Source organism: Oncorhynchus mykiss, chromosome 16, assembly GCF_013265735.2.
Source record: "Oncorhynchus mykiss isolate Arlee chromosome 16, USDA_OmykA_1.1, whole genome shotgun sequence".
Taxonomy (NCBI): domain Eukaryota; kingdom Metazoa; phylum Chordata; class Actinopteri; order Salmoniformes; family Salmonidae; genus Oncorhynchus; species Oncorhynchus mykiss.
The window spans coordinates 15,057,569-15,076,985 of record NC_048580.1 but is presented as its reverse complement, the minus strand read 5'-3'; the positions used below and the strand labels follow the sequence as shown (position 1 = coordinate 15,076,985).

Sequence of the window (19,417 nt, the reverse complement as noted above, 5' to 3'; positions counted from 1 at the left end):
TACTCAGGTTAAATAATAATACAAAAAATAAAAATAAAAAACACTAGCGAAGACATAAAAACTATGAAATAACAGATGGAATCATGTAGTAACCAAAAAAGTGTTAAACAAATCAAAATATATTTTATATTTGAGATTCTTCAAAGTAGCCACCCTCTGCCTTTATGACAGCTTTGCACACTCTTGGCATTCTCTCAACCAGCTTCATAAAGAATGCTTTTCCAACAGCCTTGAAGGAGTTCCCACATATGCTGAGCACTTGTTGGCTGCTTTTCCTCACTCTATGGTCCAACTCATCCCAAACCATCTTAATTGGGTTGAGGTCGGGTGATTGCGGAGGCCATGTCATCTGATGCAGCTCTCCATCACTCTCCTTCTTGGTCAAATAGCCCTTACACAGCCTGGAGGTGTGTTGAGTCATTGTCCAGTTGAAAAAAAAATGATAGTCCCACTAAGCGCAAACCAGATGGGATGGCGTATCACTGCAGAATGCTGTGGCAGCCATGCTGGTTAAGTGTGCCTTGAATTCTAAATAAATCACTGGCAGAGTCAATAGCAAAGCACCCCCACACCCCCACTGCCATGTTTTACGGTGGGAACCACACATGCAGAGATCATCCATTCGCCTACTCTGCGTCTCATTAAGACACAGCGGTTAGAAGCAAAAATCGCACATTTGGACTCATCAGACCAAAGGACAGATTTCCACTGGTCTAACGTCCATTGCTCATGTTTCTTGGCCCAAGCAAGTCTCTTCTTATTATTGGTGTCCTTTAGTAGTGGTTTCTTTGCAGCAATTCGACCATGAAGGCCTGATTCACGCAGTCTCCTCTGAACAGTTGATGTTGAGATGTGTCTGTTACTTGAACTCTGTGAAGCATTTATTTAGGCTGCAATTTCTGAGGTGCAGTTAACTCTAATGAACTTATCCTCTGCAGCAGAGGTAACTCTGGGTCTTCCTTGCCTGTGGCGGTCCTCATGAGAGCCAGTTTCATTATAGCACTTGATTGTTTTTGCGTCTGCACTTGAAGAAACTTTCAAAGTTCTTGAAATTTTCCGGATTGACTGAGCTTCATGTCTTAAAGTAATGATGGACTGTCATTTATTTTTGTTTATTTGAGCTGTTCTTGCCACAATATAGACTTGGTATTTTAGCAAATAGGGCTATCGTCTGTATTCCACACCTACCTTGTCACAACACAATGCATTAAGGAAAGAAATTCCACAAATTAACTTTTAACAACACCTGTTAATTGAAATGCATTCCAGGTGATTACCTCATGAAGTTGGTTGAGAGAATGCCAAGAGTGTGCAAAGCTGTCATCATGGCAAAGGGTGGCTACTTTGAAGAATCTCAAATATAAAATATATTTTGATTTGTTTAACACTTTTTTGGTTACTACATGATTCCATGTGTTATTCTATAGTTTTGATGTCTTCACTAGTATTCTATAATGTAGAAAATAGTAAAAAAGAAAAGAAAAATCCTTGAATGAGTAGGTGTGTCCAAACTTTTGACTGGTACTGTAAATACAAACCATGTTTATCATTCACTAGAGTTCGCCAATAAACCTCTGCTTTCCTGGGCAACTCTTCCTGTGTGTTTTCTCAGCTGTACATGACCCTACAGTACCTCCACTGGTCAGAATGTTGCCCACTGACAGTCAGCATTTTTCGGACACAGAGAGACTCATCACTCTGCTTCCTGGTTGAGTAGAGTTTGAACCACAAGGAGCAACAGTTATAAAGCCTCCAGACAACCTACTGGCCAACAACTTCCTTCAAAGAGCTCTCTTCCAGGGCAGGGTTTGCAACACCCCTTGTGGTTAGGATACATTACAGCTGGCACAGATTGCATCCCAAGTGGCACCCTATTCCCTTTATGGTGCACTACTTTTGACCAGGACCCATAGGAGCCAGGTCAAACTGTATAGGGACTAGGGTGCTATTTGGGACACAACCTCATACTGCCAAGTGATGTGAAAGTGCATGAATCATATTACTATAATTGTGTCCCTTGTACCTCGACAGACCATTACCTGTCTCCGTGGAAGAAGCAAGTGTCCAAGACTACTATTTTACCGGATTTGGTCAACGGGCAGAGCATTTAGCATGGTTTGGGTTAAAACAGGCTGCGTGCCTAACAGATCGTCTCTGAAGTGGCTTTCTTCTTTGCTATCAATGCTACCTCACTAAGACAAGTCCTCCTGGATACTTTTAATCAGACAGGAAGTATGATGTTTACGTGTGATAACGAGCACCATGGTGACTGTCTGGCAGGGGATCAGACTGCAGCGAAGGCCAGGGCAAAGGTCACAAAGATGGGCAAGCTGAGGCCCCTCACTTTAAACACCTGCACACAGAGGGAAGAGGTACAGCAGTTCAGATAGTAGACCCCTCTAAATACAACAGAAATACAATGCTCTGTTAGCTAGTATCCAAGTCAAACCTTGTGAAGTTTCTTTGTTTAAGCTACATTTTCCCCCCAGAAATATCAATTTACTTGTATCCAACGAATATGAAAAATCACAACATTGCAATTCTCATATCATTAAAGTACTAGACCCTATCTCCTGTCCTGAAATCACACAGCCACCGATTCCCTCCTCCCTGTTCCTGCATCAATCCGTCCTGAACCTTCCATACCTGGCTCTTGCAGGTGCGTTTGGTCAGGCCAAACTCCTGGTTGATGGGACCACTGTTGAACTCCTGCCACTGGCCGTGCACATGGGCCTGCACGTTGATCTGATAGGACAAGGCCCGCTCTGTCATCATACTGAAAGGATGCCTCTCACACGCCCGCACAGACATGGCAGGGTCCCAGTGTCTCAGTCTCTGCAGTGGATACACAGGTACACAGCCATTCACCCGTCAGTCTCTGCAGTGTTTACTGGTGTAATTTATCTGCTGGTTATTACTTATAACCCTGCCAGAGGAGGCTGGTTGGATGAGCTATAGGAGGATGGGATCATTGTAATGGCTGGAATGGAATTAATGGAAAGGAGTCAAATGTGGTTTCCATTCCTTTTAATTTAATCCATTCCAGTCTTTACAATGAGCCCATCCTCCTATAGCTCCTCCCACCAGCCTCCTCTGAACCGTGCCATAGGCACTCAAGAGCAAATGTCCCGATTTGAGATGCAGCGTTGATGCACCCTGACCTGCAGAAAGAAGCCATGTGAGTCCAGCTCTCCCATGCTGGCTGCTTTAAGCAGGAAGTAGAAGCCATACAGTCCAATGGTTCGCGTGCAGTATTGAGGCTCCTGTAGGACGACACCAAGACAATATCGCCAATGACTAACACAACTGATTCCTTTTCAACTTGCACCATTTTGCAGTTACAGAGTTAAGTGAGATGGCTTACCCTCTCAATGACCATGCCGAAGCGCACTGCTTGTTGGGAGAAATCTGTTACTTGCATGTCTCCTCCACTGTGGAGCTGGGATGGGGGCGAACGAGGGAGAAAAAGGGCTACGTCCAGGAGCAGATTGTCAAACAGTATGTTTGACCAATGATCCTCTTATATTCTTAGGTTTTGCCTGTCTACATGAACTCACAGTGTAGTAGTGCTTGGAGAAGATGAGGAGCAGCCAGGACTGAGGAAAGACATGGATCTGCTGCATCTCCTCTAGATGGGCTCCTGGAGGGGGTCAAAGGTTAGGGTTTGCCATCAAGCAAACACTCACTCGCCAAAATATCACTCACATTTACCCTTTCACTCTAACACAAATGAATTCCTAACAATTCAAAAGTATCTATGTGAAAACAGTTAATACCTAAACATAATCATAACCCACCAATGATAATCTATTGCAACTCGTCTGAGTTGCATTTAATTTGAACGAATACAATCAGTTCCTCAAGTCAATAAAAACGGAAAAGACATCTGCAGTTTCAGAATGAATCAGATTCCATCCAAGCAAAGGATGAAAACGTGTTATTTGCCTGGGAACATGCCCACTTGGCCCAGGGTGTGTACTGTGTATGATTTGATCAGTTCTGCTTATCAGAATCATACTGGTTAGAGTCACGTTGCGTGGTTCTTTAATATCAAACTGTTTTTTAAACTGGCTGCTCTCCTATGGACCGCTGGTCTTCTGGCAACAGGCAGCAACACATTTTATGTGTCTCCAGCTGCATGATGGTTCGGACACGGGTGCCAGAGTGATGTAGTCACATTCCGAGGCCACGGCCAACAGGTCTGGCTTTAGTTTAGAGTCCTTCCCCTTACACCATTGCAACATAGTAATGATGAACACATTGTACTATGAAAGGCCTTGTGTACATGAACTAATGCACAAACTTAACAAATAAACGTAATAATAGCAAAACAGACTTGATGTTTTCTAGGTTTTAATGTTATGTCATCGAGCTTTAAAAGGTCGATGGACGGCAGGGTAGCCTAGTGGTTAGAGTGTTGGACTAGTAACCGGAAGGTTGCATGTTCAAACCCCCGAGCTGACAAGGTACAAATCTGTCGTTCTGCCCCTGAACAGGCAGTTAACCCACTGTTCCTAGGCCGTCATTGAAAATAAGAATTTGTTCTTAACTGACTTGCCTAGTTAAACAAAGGTAAAAGAAAAAAATAAAATTGCCGTTGTCACTCACGCTGAGTGATGCCATGTAAGCGAAGGGCCCGGAAGAGAACGGTGAACCTCTGTCCCACAGGCTGTTCCAAGAAGACGCCAGCCCTTGGCCAACTGGAGTAAGAGAGTGAGAGAGCGTGAGAGAGATAAATAACGAGAGATAAGCTTGTGGGGCAGTGTAGTTATATGTCTACCAGAGTCACTGTTCAAACAAACAGGCCTAACATGTTACTCACGGACAGTAGTCTACGAATTCCCAACACTTGAACGACATACAATTTAACTTACTCCTGATGACTATGTGACCAGTACCTGGAGAAGAAGGTCATAATGAACCTATGAGAGGGAAGGATCTGAGCTGCAGGGTTGAACTGTAGGAATACCCAGTATAGCACTGTCTTCAGGAGCTGGTACTCACAGGCAGCAAAGACCCTGGAGAAGGCGATTAAAAACCAACATTGTGAGTTATGACTAGAATAGTGTGTTGTTTAAGTTGGACCTTACTCTAGCAGCTACCTGGGTGATCTTAGGGTCTTGTGGAGGAGTTCAAAGGGTAAGTCTCTCAGGTAGATGAAACATGTCAACTCAGTCACCAGGTAAAGCTCCAACCATCGCTCACACGCTCTCTGAAGACTGGTCTCCTTAAACTGAACCACACGGAAAAATAGGCAAACACACACACACACAAAAACATATACCATCATGCAAAACGTCACATAGACAAACGTGGATGGACATATTCAGACAGCAGTGCATTTATGTGTTTGAGGTGATTTGGCTCCCCCTAGTGTATATTTTTGAGCAGTAACTTTTAGTACTACTTCACACACCGGTAGCTAGTGCAGCTTACCTTGCAGGACACGCGATGAAAGATACACACAGTGGAGGAGCTGATCTTATTTATCATCTCTGTTAGGCACCTGTCAATCACAGACATATTGTCTGTCACCTCATAATAAACTTCTGCTTTATTTACGATACACCCACATGAAAACATACTATAGTGTATACTATGGTAGGAATAATGTAGTGTTTTTGTGGAGTTTACTATAGTGTTTACAGTTTGCTATAAGAAACACAATATATGGTCTATACTTGGCTTGTAGGTTTCTCACTTACGGGTCGCACAAATTGGGATATGAGGGAAGGGAATGGGTATATGCCAGTTATATACTGTAGTATTTACTATAGTGGACTGTAGTGTTTTTGCTGAAATGTCAGTGTTTTTTGTGGATAATACTGTATTATTTACAATAGTATTCTACAGTATACTATAAAATAGTAAGTACTGAACAAGGGATACTACAGTTTACTACAGAATTCTATAGTAAGTAGTGTAGTATTCTATTGTAAACTGTAGTTTTTTTTATGTGGGCACCCAGGGTGACTAAGTGACCGGGTGCGACTCTTGTAAGGGTGTTGGTGATTTCAAGCTTACAGTACATTCAAGACAAGCTGAGGAAATAAGGCCAATGTCGACATGGATTCATCTCATTCAAACCCATCCCCACCCAGTTTCATGGACATGAATCAACCACTTCAACTGGGCCAAATTAGGTCCCACAAGAGATGGGCGTGTATTCTGGAGGCATCATAGTATCACAAGTTATCCAATGTGACATACATGTATACAAGCAGGGAAAAGTTAATTCCTGTTCCTCCTTGACCTTGTTTTTGTTGAAAAGAAGATTAACCCGTTTTGGCTGAGTGATGGCCCGTTTTTGCACGCCACAGCATTGTTTTACAACACAGTGATCCTCCCAACGGTGTTGCTGGACAGTGTTGCGTAGCGACGTTCAAACATGGAACTTGGTGACCCACAGGGGTGCACGTACTTGTTCTAACCCAGCACTAGCATGTCAGATTCAACTACTCATCAAGCACTTGATTAGTTCAATCAGGTGTGTTAGTGTTACAAATATGCACTCCTATGGGTTCCCCAGGACTAGTAGTGCGGTGTGGTAGTCCGGCTCACCTCTGGAAAAGGTGTGGCAGGCCCAGCAGGGCGGCGGTAGAGAGCACCCCCTCTCCCCAGTGTTCAGGACATGCCTCTGGGTTATAGAGGGTCCTGAGGGCAAAGGAGAGGGCTGGGGGAAACCACAGGGTTAACAGTCTGACCATTAATTTCATTCATCAGCCGTGGGTATACTGTATGAGCTATATGGGTACATGAACTGTCATTGAACCAAATGTACTGTTTGTCAATGGGAATTAGGATTTACTTATTGGACCCCGAGGGGGAAATTTGTCTTGGATGTATGTCATGGGTGTATGATTCTTGTAGCTACCCTCTTTGGTGACGGTGGCTTCTTTCACAGAGAGTTGGAGGACCAGGGGGCCTGCGGGTTTCTTCCCATTCTGTTTGTCTCTGCTGGAGTTGCTGCTGCCAGGTCGGCTGTATGCCTTGTCTTTCCCATTCTTACCACTTCCTGATCCATGCAAGAAGAGGCACATGCTACAACTACTGTACTTCTGAAGTAATCAGATTACATACAGTTGAAGTCGGAAGTTTACATACATCTTAGCCAAATACATTTAAACTTAGTTTTTCACAATTCCTGACATTTAATCATTGTATAAATTCCCTGATCCAGTTAGGATCACCACCGTATTTTAAGAATGTGAAATGTCAGAATAATAGTAGAGAGAATGATTTATTTCAGCTTCTATTTCTTTCATCACATTCCGAGTGGGTCAGAAGTTTACATACACTCAATTAGTATTTGGTAGCATTGCCTTTCAATTGTTTAACTTGGGTCAAACGTTTTGGGTAGCCTTCCACAAGCTTCCCACAATAAGTTAGGTGCATTTTGGCCCATTCCTCCTGACAGAGCTGGTGTAACTGAGTCAAGTTTGTAGGCCTCCTTGCTCGGACACACTTTTTCAGTTCTGCCCACAAATTTTCTATAGGATTGTGGTCAGGGCTTTGTGATGGCCACTCCAATACCTTGACTTTGTTGTCCCTAAGCCATTTTGCCACAACTTTGGAAGTATGCTTGGGGTCATTGTCCATTTGGAAGACCCATTTGCGACCAAGCTTTAACTAATGTCTTGAGATGTTACTTTAATATATCCACATCATTTTCCTCCCTCATGATGCCATCTATTTTGTGAAGTGCACCAGTCCCTCCTGCAGCTAAGCACCCCCAAAACATGATGCTGCCACTCCCGTTCCACTCCTGTGCTTCAGTTGGGATGGTGTTCTTCAGCTTGCAAGCCTCCCCCTTTTTTCCTCCAAACATAACAATGGTCATTATTAGAAGTATAACGGCTGCATGATCCCATGATGTTTATACTTGCGTACTATTGTTTGTACAGATTAACATGGTACCTTCGTGCATTTAGAAATTGCTCCCAAGGATGAACCAGACTTGTGGAGGTCTACAATTTTCTGAGGTCTTGGCTGATTTCTTTTGATTTTCCCATCATGTCAATCAAAGAGGCACTGAGTTTGAAGGTACGCCTTGAAATACATCCACAGGTACACCTCCATTTGACTCAAATTATGTCTATTAGCCTATCAGAAGCTTCTAAAGCCATGACATCGTTTTCTGGAATTTCCCAACCTTTTTTCAAAAGGCATGGTCAAGTTAGTGTAAACTTCTGACCCACTGGAATTGTGATACAGTGAGTTATAAGTGAAATAATCTGTCTTTAAACAATTGTTGGAAAAATTACTTGTGTCATGCACAAAGTAGATGTCCTAACTGACATGAAAAAACTATAGTTTGTTAACAAGAAATGTGTGGAGTGGTTGTAAAACAAGTTTTAATGACTCCAACCTAAGTGTATGTAAACTTCTGACTTCAACTGTAGATATTTACACAACTGTACACTAACACACACTTAAAGATACACCTAAGATGCAAATATAGCAACGATAAGGCAGTGAAAAAAAGAAAAACATCAAGAAAACATCAACTACACAACACTTGAAAGGACCAATTTATTGGTTTTATTTACTGAATGAGAAAAATTAGACCTATACGCTGGGGGAGAACACTCCCAATAATCTAATAACATACTGTATGTCTTTGCGGAAAGGACTAATGGAAACCAGCTGTCTGAATTCCGGATTGTCTCTATAAAACATTATATAGAGGTGTTAATTCCTCACAAATTTCCTAAAAATGTCATCAGAGGACAAGCATTTGGCACTAACTTCTGTGAATAGGGCCAACCCAGCTAGCACATTTTGTTCTGAGAACCATATGTTTCTTAGAGCTTGGTGAGAGCGTGGTTGTCCTATGGTTATTTTGCATACAACCTTTCCACAACTTTCTAGGAATGGTGCAGGTTAGTTGCTTGGCTTTGGAACATTGTCAGCACATTTAAGGAACTTGACAAAAAATATGTTATTTTCTTGGTATTTCATTACTTAACAGAACGTTTACTAAACGTTAATTTCAATTTTGGTAATGTTCTAGGAACGTTTGCCAACTGATTTGACATTGAGAATGTTCTCAAATAGTCCAGAGAACGTTAAGAAACAATGTTTCTAACATTTCCTACAAGTTTCCTCATGGTTCTATAAGATTTAAGGGCCCGGGGCTGGGTTTCTACTAAGCAAACATATGGAATTGTTTTAAGAAGGTCATACCAATGATCATTTAGCTATTTGATTTGGAATTTATTGACCCCTGTAAGTATCAAATATATATATATATTAAAAAGTATTTGATAATCTCTTAAAAACCAATGGGAAGTGGACTTAGGTGAGCAACTTTCAGATGAAATTTGGCAGAATATGCTTCAGAGAATACATTCTTCATCTATTTGTCTACGAGATATTTTTTTAAATTGTTAATTGGCTGCATTGGTCAAAGGCAAAATTGTCCAAGATTAGATCAGAAATAGATCCCACGTGTGACCGACATAAGCAGGCTCCTGCTACTTTATTGCACATGTTTTGAACAAAAGTGACGGATTTCTGGATATACATTTTTTAGACGTTTTCTAATTTAGTGGCGAGGCCTATAAACAATCTGCTTTTTTTTCATTAATCGGAGTGGCACCACAGGAGGCCCCTCTAAACAGTTCTGTGGGCAACATACTGACATGTACTAACTACTCTTCTAGCTAGACTTCTTATACTATTTAAGTGAAAAGATAGGTTTCCTACTACTTTTAACCATTGGATAAAGGAAGTTATGCAACATCTCAAACTAGAGAAAATGCACTACTCCGTTAGGAGATCTGCAATTACATTTGATAATATCTGGCAACCTTTCCTATCCTTTGTAGAAGACATGGACCCAGTTAGACATGGACCCAGTTAGACATGGACCCAGTTAGACATGGACGACATAAACCAACCCAAGTTAGAATTTGTATCACTATTTTTACTCTTCTTTAATTTTTGTTAAACTTTCAAAGGAACCAGAGTAAAATGTTCTCAGAACCTCCCTGCAACTTAAAATAAACATTCACAGAACAGACAACATTTTCACTTCAGTTCTCAGAACGTTTAAAAAAAAAGTTAAGTTTTTCCGGTGAGGAAACTTATGGATTCGTTCCTAGATCCAGTGGGAAACGGAAAATGTACGTTTCCACAACTTCCAAGGAGCCAAATGTGCTAACTGGGAAGTCCGTCTCCCACAACACATAAGACCAGAGAGAGGATGCAGAGACATTAGGGTTGTAATACTCTTATCTCCAGCACACAGCACAGATAACGCTAAAAAGTATAGCAAAGTCAGTAAGAGATGCAGAGATACTGTAATCAGATCAGAACTCTGGCCTCTGGGAGACACATTTAAGAAGCGCACCTGCTCTGTCCTGAAGGCTCCTTGCCCTCTGCTGTCTGGTTGACATGTAGAGGTTGCTTAGGGTGCCTGACTTGGTGAGATTAGGGCAGTGCAGCTCCCACTGGCTTCCCAGGCACTCCAGCACCACGTCTGACAACAAACAGACAACACACTGAGCCAGGCTTGTTTTTGCTTTTGTTGTTGTTGTTGACGTTACGTATGCTGACAGCTCCCACTGCTACGGTATCATGACCTTTCATGGCAAATTTTTTAACTGGGGGTCGTCAACCTTTCAGTGACACAGCACCCTCCAAGCATTTTGTTACTTTACTTTAAAAATGGTGCATTACATATTTCACCTTATTAAAAAGAGCAAGAGGGGATAAAATAAATGGAAACAGCATTCATGGAGAGAGAGAGAGAAAGAGAGAGAAAGAGGGAGAGAGAGAAAGAGGGAAGAGAGAGAGACAGAGAAAGAGGGAGAGACAGAGAGAGAGAGAGAGCTGCATTTCCCATTTTTACAAAATATATTTTTAAATTGAGTGTCATTTCCCCAAATTTGAACCCCTTGTTCAAGGTTTCAAAGACCTCTCTGGTGAGAATAGGCTACCCGTCCTGTTGGGGGAGGACGCAGAGAGCTGTGGGTTGGCAGCGCACTACATTGCCGCCTGCCATAAGATGAGGGACAGTGTCTGACAGACCAACCAACCTGCAACATGTCCTCTACGCTTATTGTTATTGTTCAATGTATGGTTATTTTGACCCTTGATTATTGTTGTTAATGTTGTCACGTTGACAAGATTGATTATTATTATTTTAATTATGTTAAAATTGTAAATCTCCAAAGTAAGCTTTGACAATTAGTACATTGTTACATCATGCCAATAAAGCATATTTAATTTTAAATTGAGAGAGAGAGAGAGAGAGAGAGAGAGAGAGAGAGAGAGAGAGAGAGAGAGAGAGAGAGAGAGAGAGAGAGAGAGAGAAGAGAGAGAGAGAGAGAGAGAGAGAGAGAGAGAAGAGAGAGAGAGAGAGAGAGAGAGAGAGAGAGAGAGAGAGAAGAGAGAGAGAGAGAGAGAGAGAGAGACAGGCGAAGAAAAACCTGGTTGGTTGTAATGGACAACACTGCGGGACAGGAGGTAGAACAGGTCCTCTGGTGTAGCCTTGCTGGGATGACTTGGCACACTACATAACAAATACACACAAAAACACATCATCCTAAGCACACAAATCAAAAACTAAAATGGTAAACACCTAACTCATGGAAAATCATCTAACTCTTGTCAGCAACTTGAAAAGGCGAACTAACACAAGGTGAGCCCTTCAGAACACAACCATTTTGTCCCAATCAGAAGTCACCCCTCCCGTCCAGCCCAAACGCTCCCAGCGTGACCATCTCACCAACTCTACAGGTGGGTCTGCCCCCTTTATGGTGGCCATTGTGCTCCACACAAAAGCAGACCAAATGAAAGATAATCATGTTCCAATGTGGCATGCAGCCTGCTCCACACTGGTTGCATGCGGCTGGCAGCAGGCCCCAAATGTCCAATCAACTGTCCTCCCTCTGTCTCTCCTTCTCTATGGTTGTCAGTGTGTGCCCTTGCGGGCCTGGCAGCGTACCAGCGTCTGGGGCTTCTGGGCAGGCTGGTGCTCGCTAGGAGGGTAAGCCGTGGCAGGGGGGGCTCATCATGAGTGCAGGGCTGTGGAGAGTCAGCTGGAAAACAAACAGACGGGAGAGGGGTGAGGAGAGGGGTGATACACAAGGGGGGTTTGGACTCAACAGTAGACACATACGACTCTGAGACAGTAACAACGGCAGACTTTCACGTTAAGTTTGGAGGTGCAATGATGGATTGGCATTGAAATTGTTGTGATACTGTAAACGCCCCCCCAAAGGATCCGTGTTGAATAAAAACCTCTCGTGTTCAACTTGACTTGGCATTTTGCATCCCAATGTAACCTTTACAAAGTATTCGTAATAGTTTAGTTTATCGGCGATTGTTTTCCCCTGTGACTCTCCTCTGCTCTCACAGATGCACACAGCGTATCTGGAAGATGTCAAAGGCCTAATTGTCTCTGGGATGGCACTGCCAGTCTAGTTGGAAACCGGCTGCTGTCAGATCTCTCCAGGTGCCAATCTCCCCATAACTTTGCCAGTTTCTCAACACCAGGTTGGCGTGGTTGGCATCAATCGGGTCTAGCACCCCTCCTGGTAGGCAGGGCTCTTGGTTGGGTCACACTGACATTGGCACTGTGGACACAGCATGCCACGTACAGATTTCGGCTGGCTTAGAGCTCTGTGGTAACATTGGAGGAGTACCTCTTGAAGAACCAAGGCCCTCTGCCAACCTCAACTGATCTTAACACTGTTAATACTGTACCCTTCAAGACCTTTATCTTAGGATAATAAACTTCTGTCAAACTGTAGCACATAGGTCGCGTACACACACACACACACACACACCTGTCCTTATGGTCCTGAGTGATGTGTTGAGGGCCACTCTCATGGTTCTCTCAGCTTGTGCTTGCCCCAGCAGATCACTGCCAAGGGGGTGGCGCAGCTGCCAGCGGTTGGTGTGGCCTGCTTGTGTCCTTTGACGGCCATGTGAGGAGGCAGACAGCTGGACACAAATAGTAACCAGTCAAAATAACAAGATAAGATAGAAAATAATAACCATGTGGTTAAGATAGAAATGTTTGGTACACATTCATGCTCATCTTATCCCTATAGTCCCTTCATGCACCAGCTCATGCAGCTCTCGGGTAAAGACTGATTACTATAAATCATTGGTTGCCTGTCAGGATTAGGACATTTACATGTATCTCTAACCTACTCAATTTGACACAGCAATAATCGTGGTTCTGTTCTAGTCCTTCAACTACCCTGCTAGAAGTAAAATAAAAATGTCGAACTATCAGTACTGGGGAGTATAACTCCACATGTCTCTCTCACCATTCTCTCTAGGGACAAATGGCCTCGGAATGCCTTGACCGGAGCCTTCAACACTGATCTATGCACATCAAGATCGGGAATGTGCATTTAGCAAAGTGTCGTTAATAATGGTTAATCACAGAGTTAAGTATTTTTATGTCTTCTGACTTACACGGGCTGAAAGCCAGACGTCACGCCCCTATGAAATAGGGGGTTTCCGAAGATTTTTCCAATAGAGTTGCCCGAGCTGCATCCACCTCCATTCATAGGCAATATATGCGTCATCGTCGCCATACGGGATCCCCTCTCACACCAAAGACAGAAAAGGGACCCTTTGGAAAGTGTGACTCTGTTGGCAAAAAACTGTCAAAATCTTTCATTCGAAATAGAATCAAGATGTTCTAAAAGTGACAGGTGATTATTACGCACACACTGTCCGATTCCTTGACCATTGAAATTGATCTGTACTGCCATATGATCATAGGGACCACGTCTACCCAGAAGTAAAATTATCGCGAAAATGGTCACTTCGCCGTTAAGAAGTGAATATGTACAAGATATATTACGTCTATTCCTATACGTTAGGCCCCACATTAATTCAAAAGCATTTCCCAGTAGATGCCAATTAATTTTACTCTCAATTGAAAGTCACAATCTATGTGCCAAAAAACCCCAGTCAGTCCAGAAATTAATTGAGTGAGAGATATTATGTCCAAGTCAATCACCGCTGTGTATCAATTAATTTGAAAATAACATAATTACCAACTAGCGGGATCTTCGTCAAGTCAAACAGAATAGAAGTGCACAAATACCCACATTCACATTTCAAACCAAGTTACATTTAACTTTACATGCATGGATACAATAAAACTTCACACATCTGATGTAGGCAATCATCTCATATGTAGGCTACATGTAGCCAGCCTCTTAGCTCCAGGTCTCCCACATCGAAGAGGCTACGGAATCACAGAATATCTTTACTGTATCAAATAAAGGTTAACCAACATCTACTGTTATAAATCGGTCCGGGTGAAGGTTGCCGAGGGCTGATTAAAGTAAATTCCACGATGTACTTCACATCAACGGAAGCACATAGTGGAGTTCAGTTTAGTCAGCAAGGTGCATGGGACTCTACAACAGCAAATATTGTAAATACAGTAAACATGTATTTCAAGTACGAAGTACTGTAAGTACATCGTTAGAGTTGAGTTTAGTCAGCGCCTTCCATGGGGAACCTACAACAGTAAATATTGACGTTGAAAACGTACCCGCCCACATGACCACCAACCAGACATTCAAAGAATTACATTGACTTTTTGACTACATTTTTTCTGATGAATGATGCTCCTATGAGGTATCTGGTGAGCGTGTTCTGATCGGAGGCATCATTTCATGCAACTGGTCCATCAAACTGGGCCTTCAAACTTTCGCTTATTTGATGGCGACCTAGACTTTTCTAGGACAGGTGAAGACATTTTCAACAAGCCTACAGAATGGAAGGGGAGACCAGGGTTGGTTGTCACACGTTTTACTCTCATGTGTATTTCTCAGCACCAGTATATCTTACAGGACTCGTTTCAATATGAGGAGAAAGACCAAGGTATTGGGTTGAAATGGGGACCCTTTTTAACCCCCCCCCCCCCCCCCCCTCCTTCCCCTCAGACATCGTTGCATGCGCTGATAGCTGGATGCTCCTCAGCTCGGCAACAAAAACAATAACAATGGTGGTGAGGCGGCCAGTGGCACGGTTTCCCCCTACTGCGGATTCCATCTTTATCAAAGAAAATACCAATATGGGAAAAATTTATGGTGGGAAAACGATTGGAACCATTTCCCTGTTTGACAACTAGGTTTTATGGGTATTGCTGTGGAAAATTTGATCCAAAGATTAAGACAGAGACAATTTAATGATATAATAGAAACATCCTTAATACAAGCAGCAGCAGGGGAGATCCACCTCTGATTTCACAGGGAAGAACTCCAAGAATAAAGGGTTATATGTCCCTTATATAGTGGGAGGTAATAATACAATCACACTTTCAATAGAAGCAACCGTTCCGGAACACAATGGCCTTGTGTTAGGTTGCAGACATACCAGGAGTCTATGAAAGGCATAAGATCACAGTCCAACACAGAACATATTCCTTGAGAAGTTACAACAGCTCACCCCAAATTCTGCCTCCACAATTCCCACTTTGATGCCATGGAAACCGTAGGCATCATCATACATGACATACAGTATCTGAGCTGTCCGAGAGAATTGAAAACCTTCTGGTTGATGGGAAATTGGCATTTTACACAGAAAGGGTGGTCTGAATGAAACTCCGAAAAGGTCATTTAATAATAACAATCCAGTGAAAAGGGAGGTTCGTAGGGATCGGGGTCATTTCGATGGCAGTAGGCACTATCATCTCCAATAGGGCAATTTGGATTCCCAATAAAGGGTGAATCAGTGGCGAGATCCGCCAGGTCATTCAAGTTGACTTCGGTGGTCATGACCATCTGGTTGGGAAGAGATTCTGCTGTTTCACACAATCTCCTCACCAAGGTCATCAGGCATGAGAACAGGCAGAGTGATAGCATAAGGACTCCAACCAGGCCTAGGAGACCTTGCAAGACGAGAGTTCCAATGTGCCCCAGTCTAGTTCTCACCCATGCAAACAGATCCCAACCCCACTCAATATCTCGCTTGTTTACAGTAGCTACCACCTGTCTGATAGTTGCCACAGACTTAGCAACCCCACAGGAGGAATCTGGGATGTAAATACAACACTGTCCCCACCACCGCACAAGCCTCCCCCTTATCCGTTTGGAGAATATCCAAAGCCAATCTATTTTGTAAAGCCATGGTACGTGTAGCTACAAGTTCAGCAGTAAATGCTTTCAATTCAGTGGCAGTAACATTACCCAATCTTTCTACTTCATTGGCTAGTTCTCAAATGGAATCAAGCACAGTTGTCATGCCATAATTTGGAAGTAATGCAGAGAAAACCTGTTTTGTGGGGCCAGCTACAAGGGTTCTCCTTATACAAATGAGAAAAGGGTGATTTTTGGGACTGGGGTAGCACGCACAGCAGGAACAACATAGGCATCATAGCAGGATCCTGACCAATTCGTAGGCAGATAATAGTATACTTTCCCCCAACTGGAGACCGGTTCCATTTGCTATATAACACAAATAACCTGTGGGAGATTAGGCCAGGGTGATGGGTTGCTTGCGCAGAGAGGTGGGACTATTAAAATCAACTATTCTCATATTAAACACCCTATCCTCCACCCAATCAAGCTCTCTGTTTGTAAGGTCACCTGCTTTGGACCACATCAATATTTCATACGCACCTAGTGGTATCGCTAGTGACAGCATAGTCTCAGCACTGTCTGGTAACAATCCACAACCCCAACAATCTGATCCATTCTGTAGTGCAGAGATATTACTAGCTAATTGTAAGAAAGTGTTTGACCCGGGGAAAACCCCATAACGTTCATGTCCTCTTTTTCTTCTCTTCTGGTCGGCGCGGTCGTCGGGTCAAGGTTCAGGTCAGAGGGGTAGTCTACTTCTGGCCTTCCCCCTGTGGAAGCCGGGCCTCGTTGGAGCAGAGAGGATGGGGAGAGGCTACTAGCTCGGAGTCTGCTACCATCCAGAAGATGGCCGCAAACACAATGGCTGCAAATCCCAGGGTAAGCAGAGTTTCCCTACTTCCCTACTTCCCTACTTCACCTTCCAACAGGACAATGACCCTGAGCACACAGCCAAGACAAGGCACGAGTGGCTTTGGGACAAGTCTCTGAATGTCTTATAGTGGCCCAGCCAGAGCATGGACTTGAACCCGATCGAACATCTCTGGAGAGACCTGAAAATAGCTGTGCAGCATCGCTCCCCATCCAACCTGACAGAGCTTGAAATTATCTGCAGAGAATAATGGGAGAAACTCCCCAAATACAGGTGTGCCAAGCTTGTAGCGTCATACCCAAGAAGACTCGAGGCTGTAATCGCTGACAAAGGTGCTTCAACAAAGTACTGAGTAAATGGTCTGAATACTTATGTAAATGTGATATGAGTTGTTTTTTAAAATAAATTAGCAAACATTTCTAAAAAACTATTTTTGGTTTGTTATTATGGGGTACTGTGTGTAGATTGATGAGAGAGAAAAAAAACGTAATACATTTTATAATAAGGCTGTAACGTAACAAAATGTGGAAAAAGTCACAGTCCATCACAGAACATTTCCCTTGAGTAGTTACAACAGCTCACGTATGACTCATACTGTGATACTCTAATAATTGTATAACTATCCCAAGATATACCACAGCCTGTCCTTTCCATTTGGAGAAAATTAAGCTTGGTGGGCAGAACAAGCAAGCAGGTGGGCAGAGCCAAGCACGAGCTAGCAAGATCGTATTGGTTGCGTTCTAGCATGTATTTGCATATTTCCGTTAGGGAACACCTACTATGTGAAGTGCTCATGTGCAATTACCCAATTCGCCCTTGCACTCCTTCTAAACAAAAACCTTTTTAGAAACTTTGGCAAATGGTCAAGTCTGCAACATGTCATCTACTCTGTTCATAACAGATTATTGTTTTGGGCACAGAAAACTGTATTGAGATCAAGCAGGTGGCGAGTGGAATTCCAACCGGATGCTTCAGCTTTATACATCGTGTGAAATAATTTCCTCCTTGTTCTATCTGTGCTATTACCACAGAGTTTCTAAACCCAGAGGTGCAACATCGTCAGACTTCCAGGAACGCTTGCGAAATAGACCAAGCAGACCAGGCGTGGGTTTGGGGTTTAAGAAGTCAATGAGAGAAGTGAAAAATTCTTCTTTAGTTGTTAATTTTCTCTAAATATAAGGCACAACCTAGATTTGAGCCATGTCTTAAGTAGTTGAACATGTTTTTACTCCAACCTCGTGAAAGTAGAAAACTGACACATTTTCATTTTTGTCAAAAACAACTTTACTCTATATCGAAAGTGTGCCTTTGATTTGAAGGCCTGCACATGTGCAGTTTGTTGCGAGACAACCGTTAAACCCGATGACGTGTTTCTGCGCATGAGCTCAGCTAGTCAACATCACCATGACATCACCTACAAGCATGATTTGGGATTTCTATTGGAGAAGCAGTTTCTGCCTTCATACTTTACTGTCTTTGGTATTTCCTCTAGGTGTGAACGCAGTCAGCCCAGCCGGTAATATACTTGTGTCCCCTGGCAACAGATTCCTACATAAAGCATCCTCCATTCAGGCTGCAAAGGGAAATGGATTCCCTAGGGAAAGCAAGAAGAAGATGGTTGTCAGGAGTAGTGCAGTATTATCATAAGGAGATGTATACTTGGAAAACGGAGGAGGAATGGAGGGAAAAGGAGAAGGAGAGGAGGTCTAAGAGAGAGACTGAGCTTGAAGAGGGTGAGCTTGAGTCGGATAAAAATGGTGGGAAAATTGGAGATGGTTTGTTTAAGAAGAATGGTAGAAAGTGTAAGAAGAGGGAGCGGAAGACAGGAGGAGAAATGAAAGTGTGTAAGGGGTGCGTAACTGATGGCAGGGAAGTCAAACGCAGGAGAGCAGAACTTGGTGAATAGCCGGAGCAGTTTAATATATAAAACTAACAGCATACAAAACAACAAACACATGGGTACAAAACCCGTAGCGCATAGCATGAGTACTTACAAATAAACAATTCCCGACAAGGACATCGGGAGAAACAGAGGGAAAATATACAACATGTAATTAGGGAATTGAAACCAGGTGTGTGTGAAAACAAGACAAAACAAATGGAACATGAAAAATGGATCGGAGATGGCTAGAAGACCGGTGATCAACCTTCGAACACCGCCCGAACAAGGAGAGGGACCAACTTCGGCAGAAGTCGTGACAGTACCCCCTCTTGACGCGCGGATCCAGCCGCGCGCCGACACCGGTCTCGGTGACGACCCAGAGGGCGAGGTGCAGGGTGATCCGGAAGGAGACGGTGGAAATCCCGCAGCATAGAAGGTTCAACACGTCCTCCTCCGGAACCCAGCATCTCTCTTCCGGACCGTACCCCTCCCAGTCCATGAGGTACTGAAGGCCCCTCGCCCGACGTCTCGAATCCAGGATGGATCGAACGGAGTACGTTGGTTCCCCCTCAATGTCCAGAGGGGGCGGAGGAACCTCTC

At 43.3% G+C, this 19,417-nt stretch overlaps 1 protein-coding gene across 1 annotated transcript; it reads right to left on the bottom strand.

Moving 5' to 3' along the window:
* Window positions 1-2,284: 2,284 nt before the first annotated feature.
* btbd16 (BTB (POZ) domain containing 16) lies at window positions 2,285-15,495 on the bottom strand. Its single transcript, XM_036945873.1, has 14 exons — window positions 15,433-15,495; window positions 12,798-12,954; window positions 11,954-12,047; window positions 11,436-11,518; window positions 10,355-10,483; window positions 6,875-7,015; window positions 6,562-6,673; window positions 4,899-5,018; window positions 4,609-4,700; window positions 3,558-3,640; window positions 3,365-3,439; window positions 3,162-3,263; window positions 2,647-2,835; window positions 2,285-2,353 (listed from the first exon to the last, which is right to left on the bottom strand). The coding sequence occupies exons 1-14, from the start codon at window positions 15,493-15,495 to the stop codon at window positions 2,285-2,287; spliced, it is 1,509 nt and encodes a 502-aa protein (XP_036801768.1).
* Window positions 15,496-19,417: the final 3,922 nt, after the last annotated feature.

Coding starts and splice junctions, on each gene's coding strand:
- btbd16 (XM_036945873.1), bottom strand. CDS start 15,495: ATGTATGATGATGCCTACGGTTTCCATGGCATCAAAGTGGGAATTGTG. Junction 4,701..4,898: donor ATTATGACCTTCTTCTCCAG/GTACTGGTCACA, acceptor CTCTTACTCCAG/TTGGCCAAGGGCTGGCGTCT. Junction 3,641..4,608: donor CTTACATGGCATCACTCAGC/GTGAGTGACAAC, acceptor GACCCCCTCCAG/GAGCCCATCTAGAGGAGATG.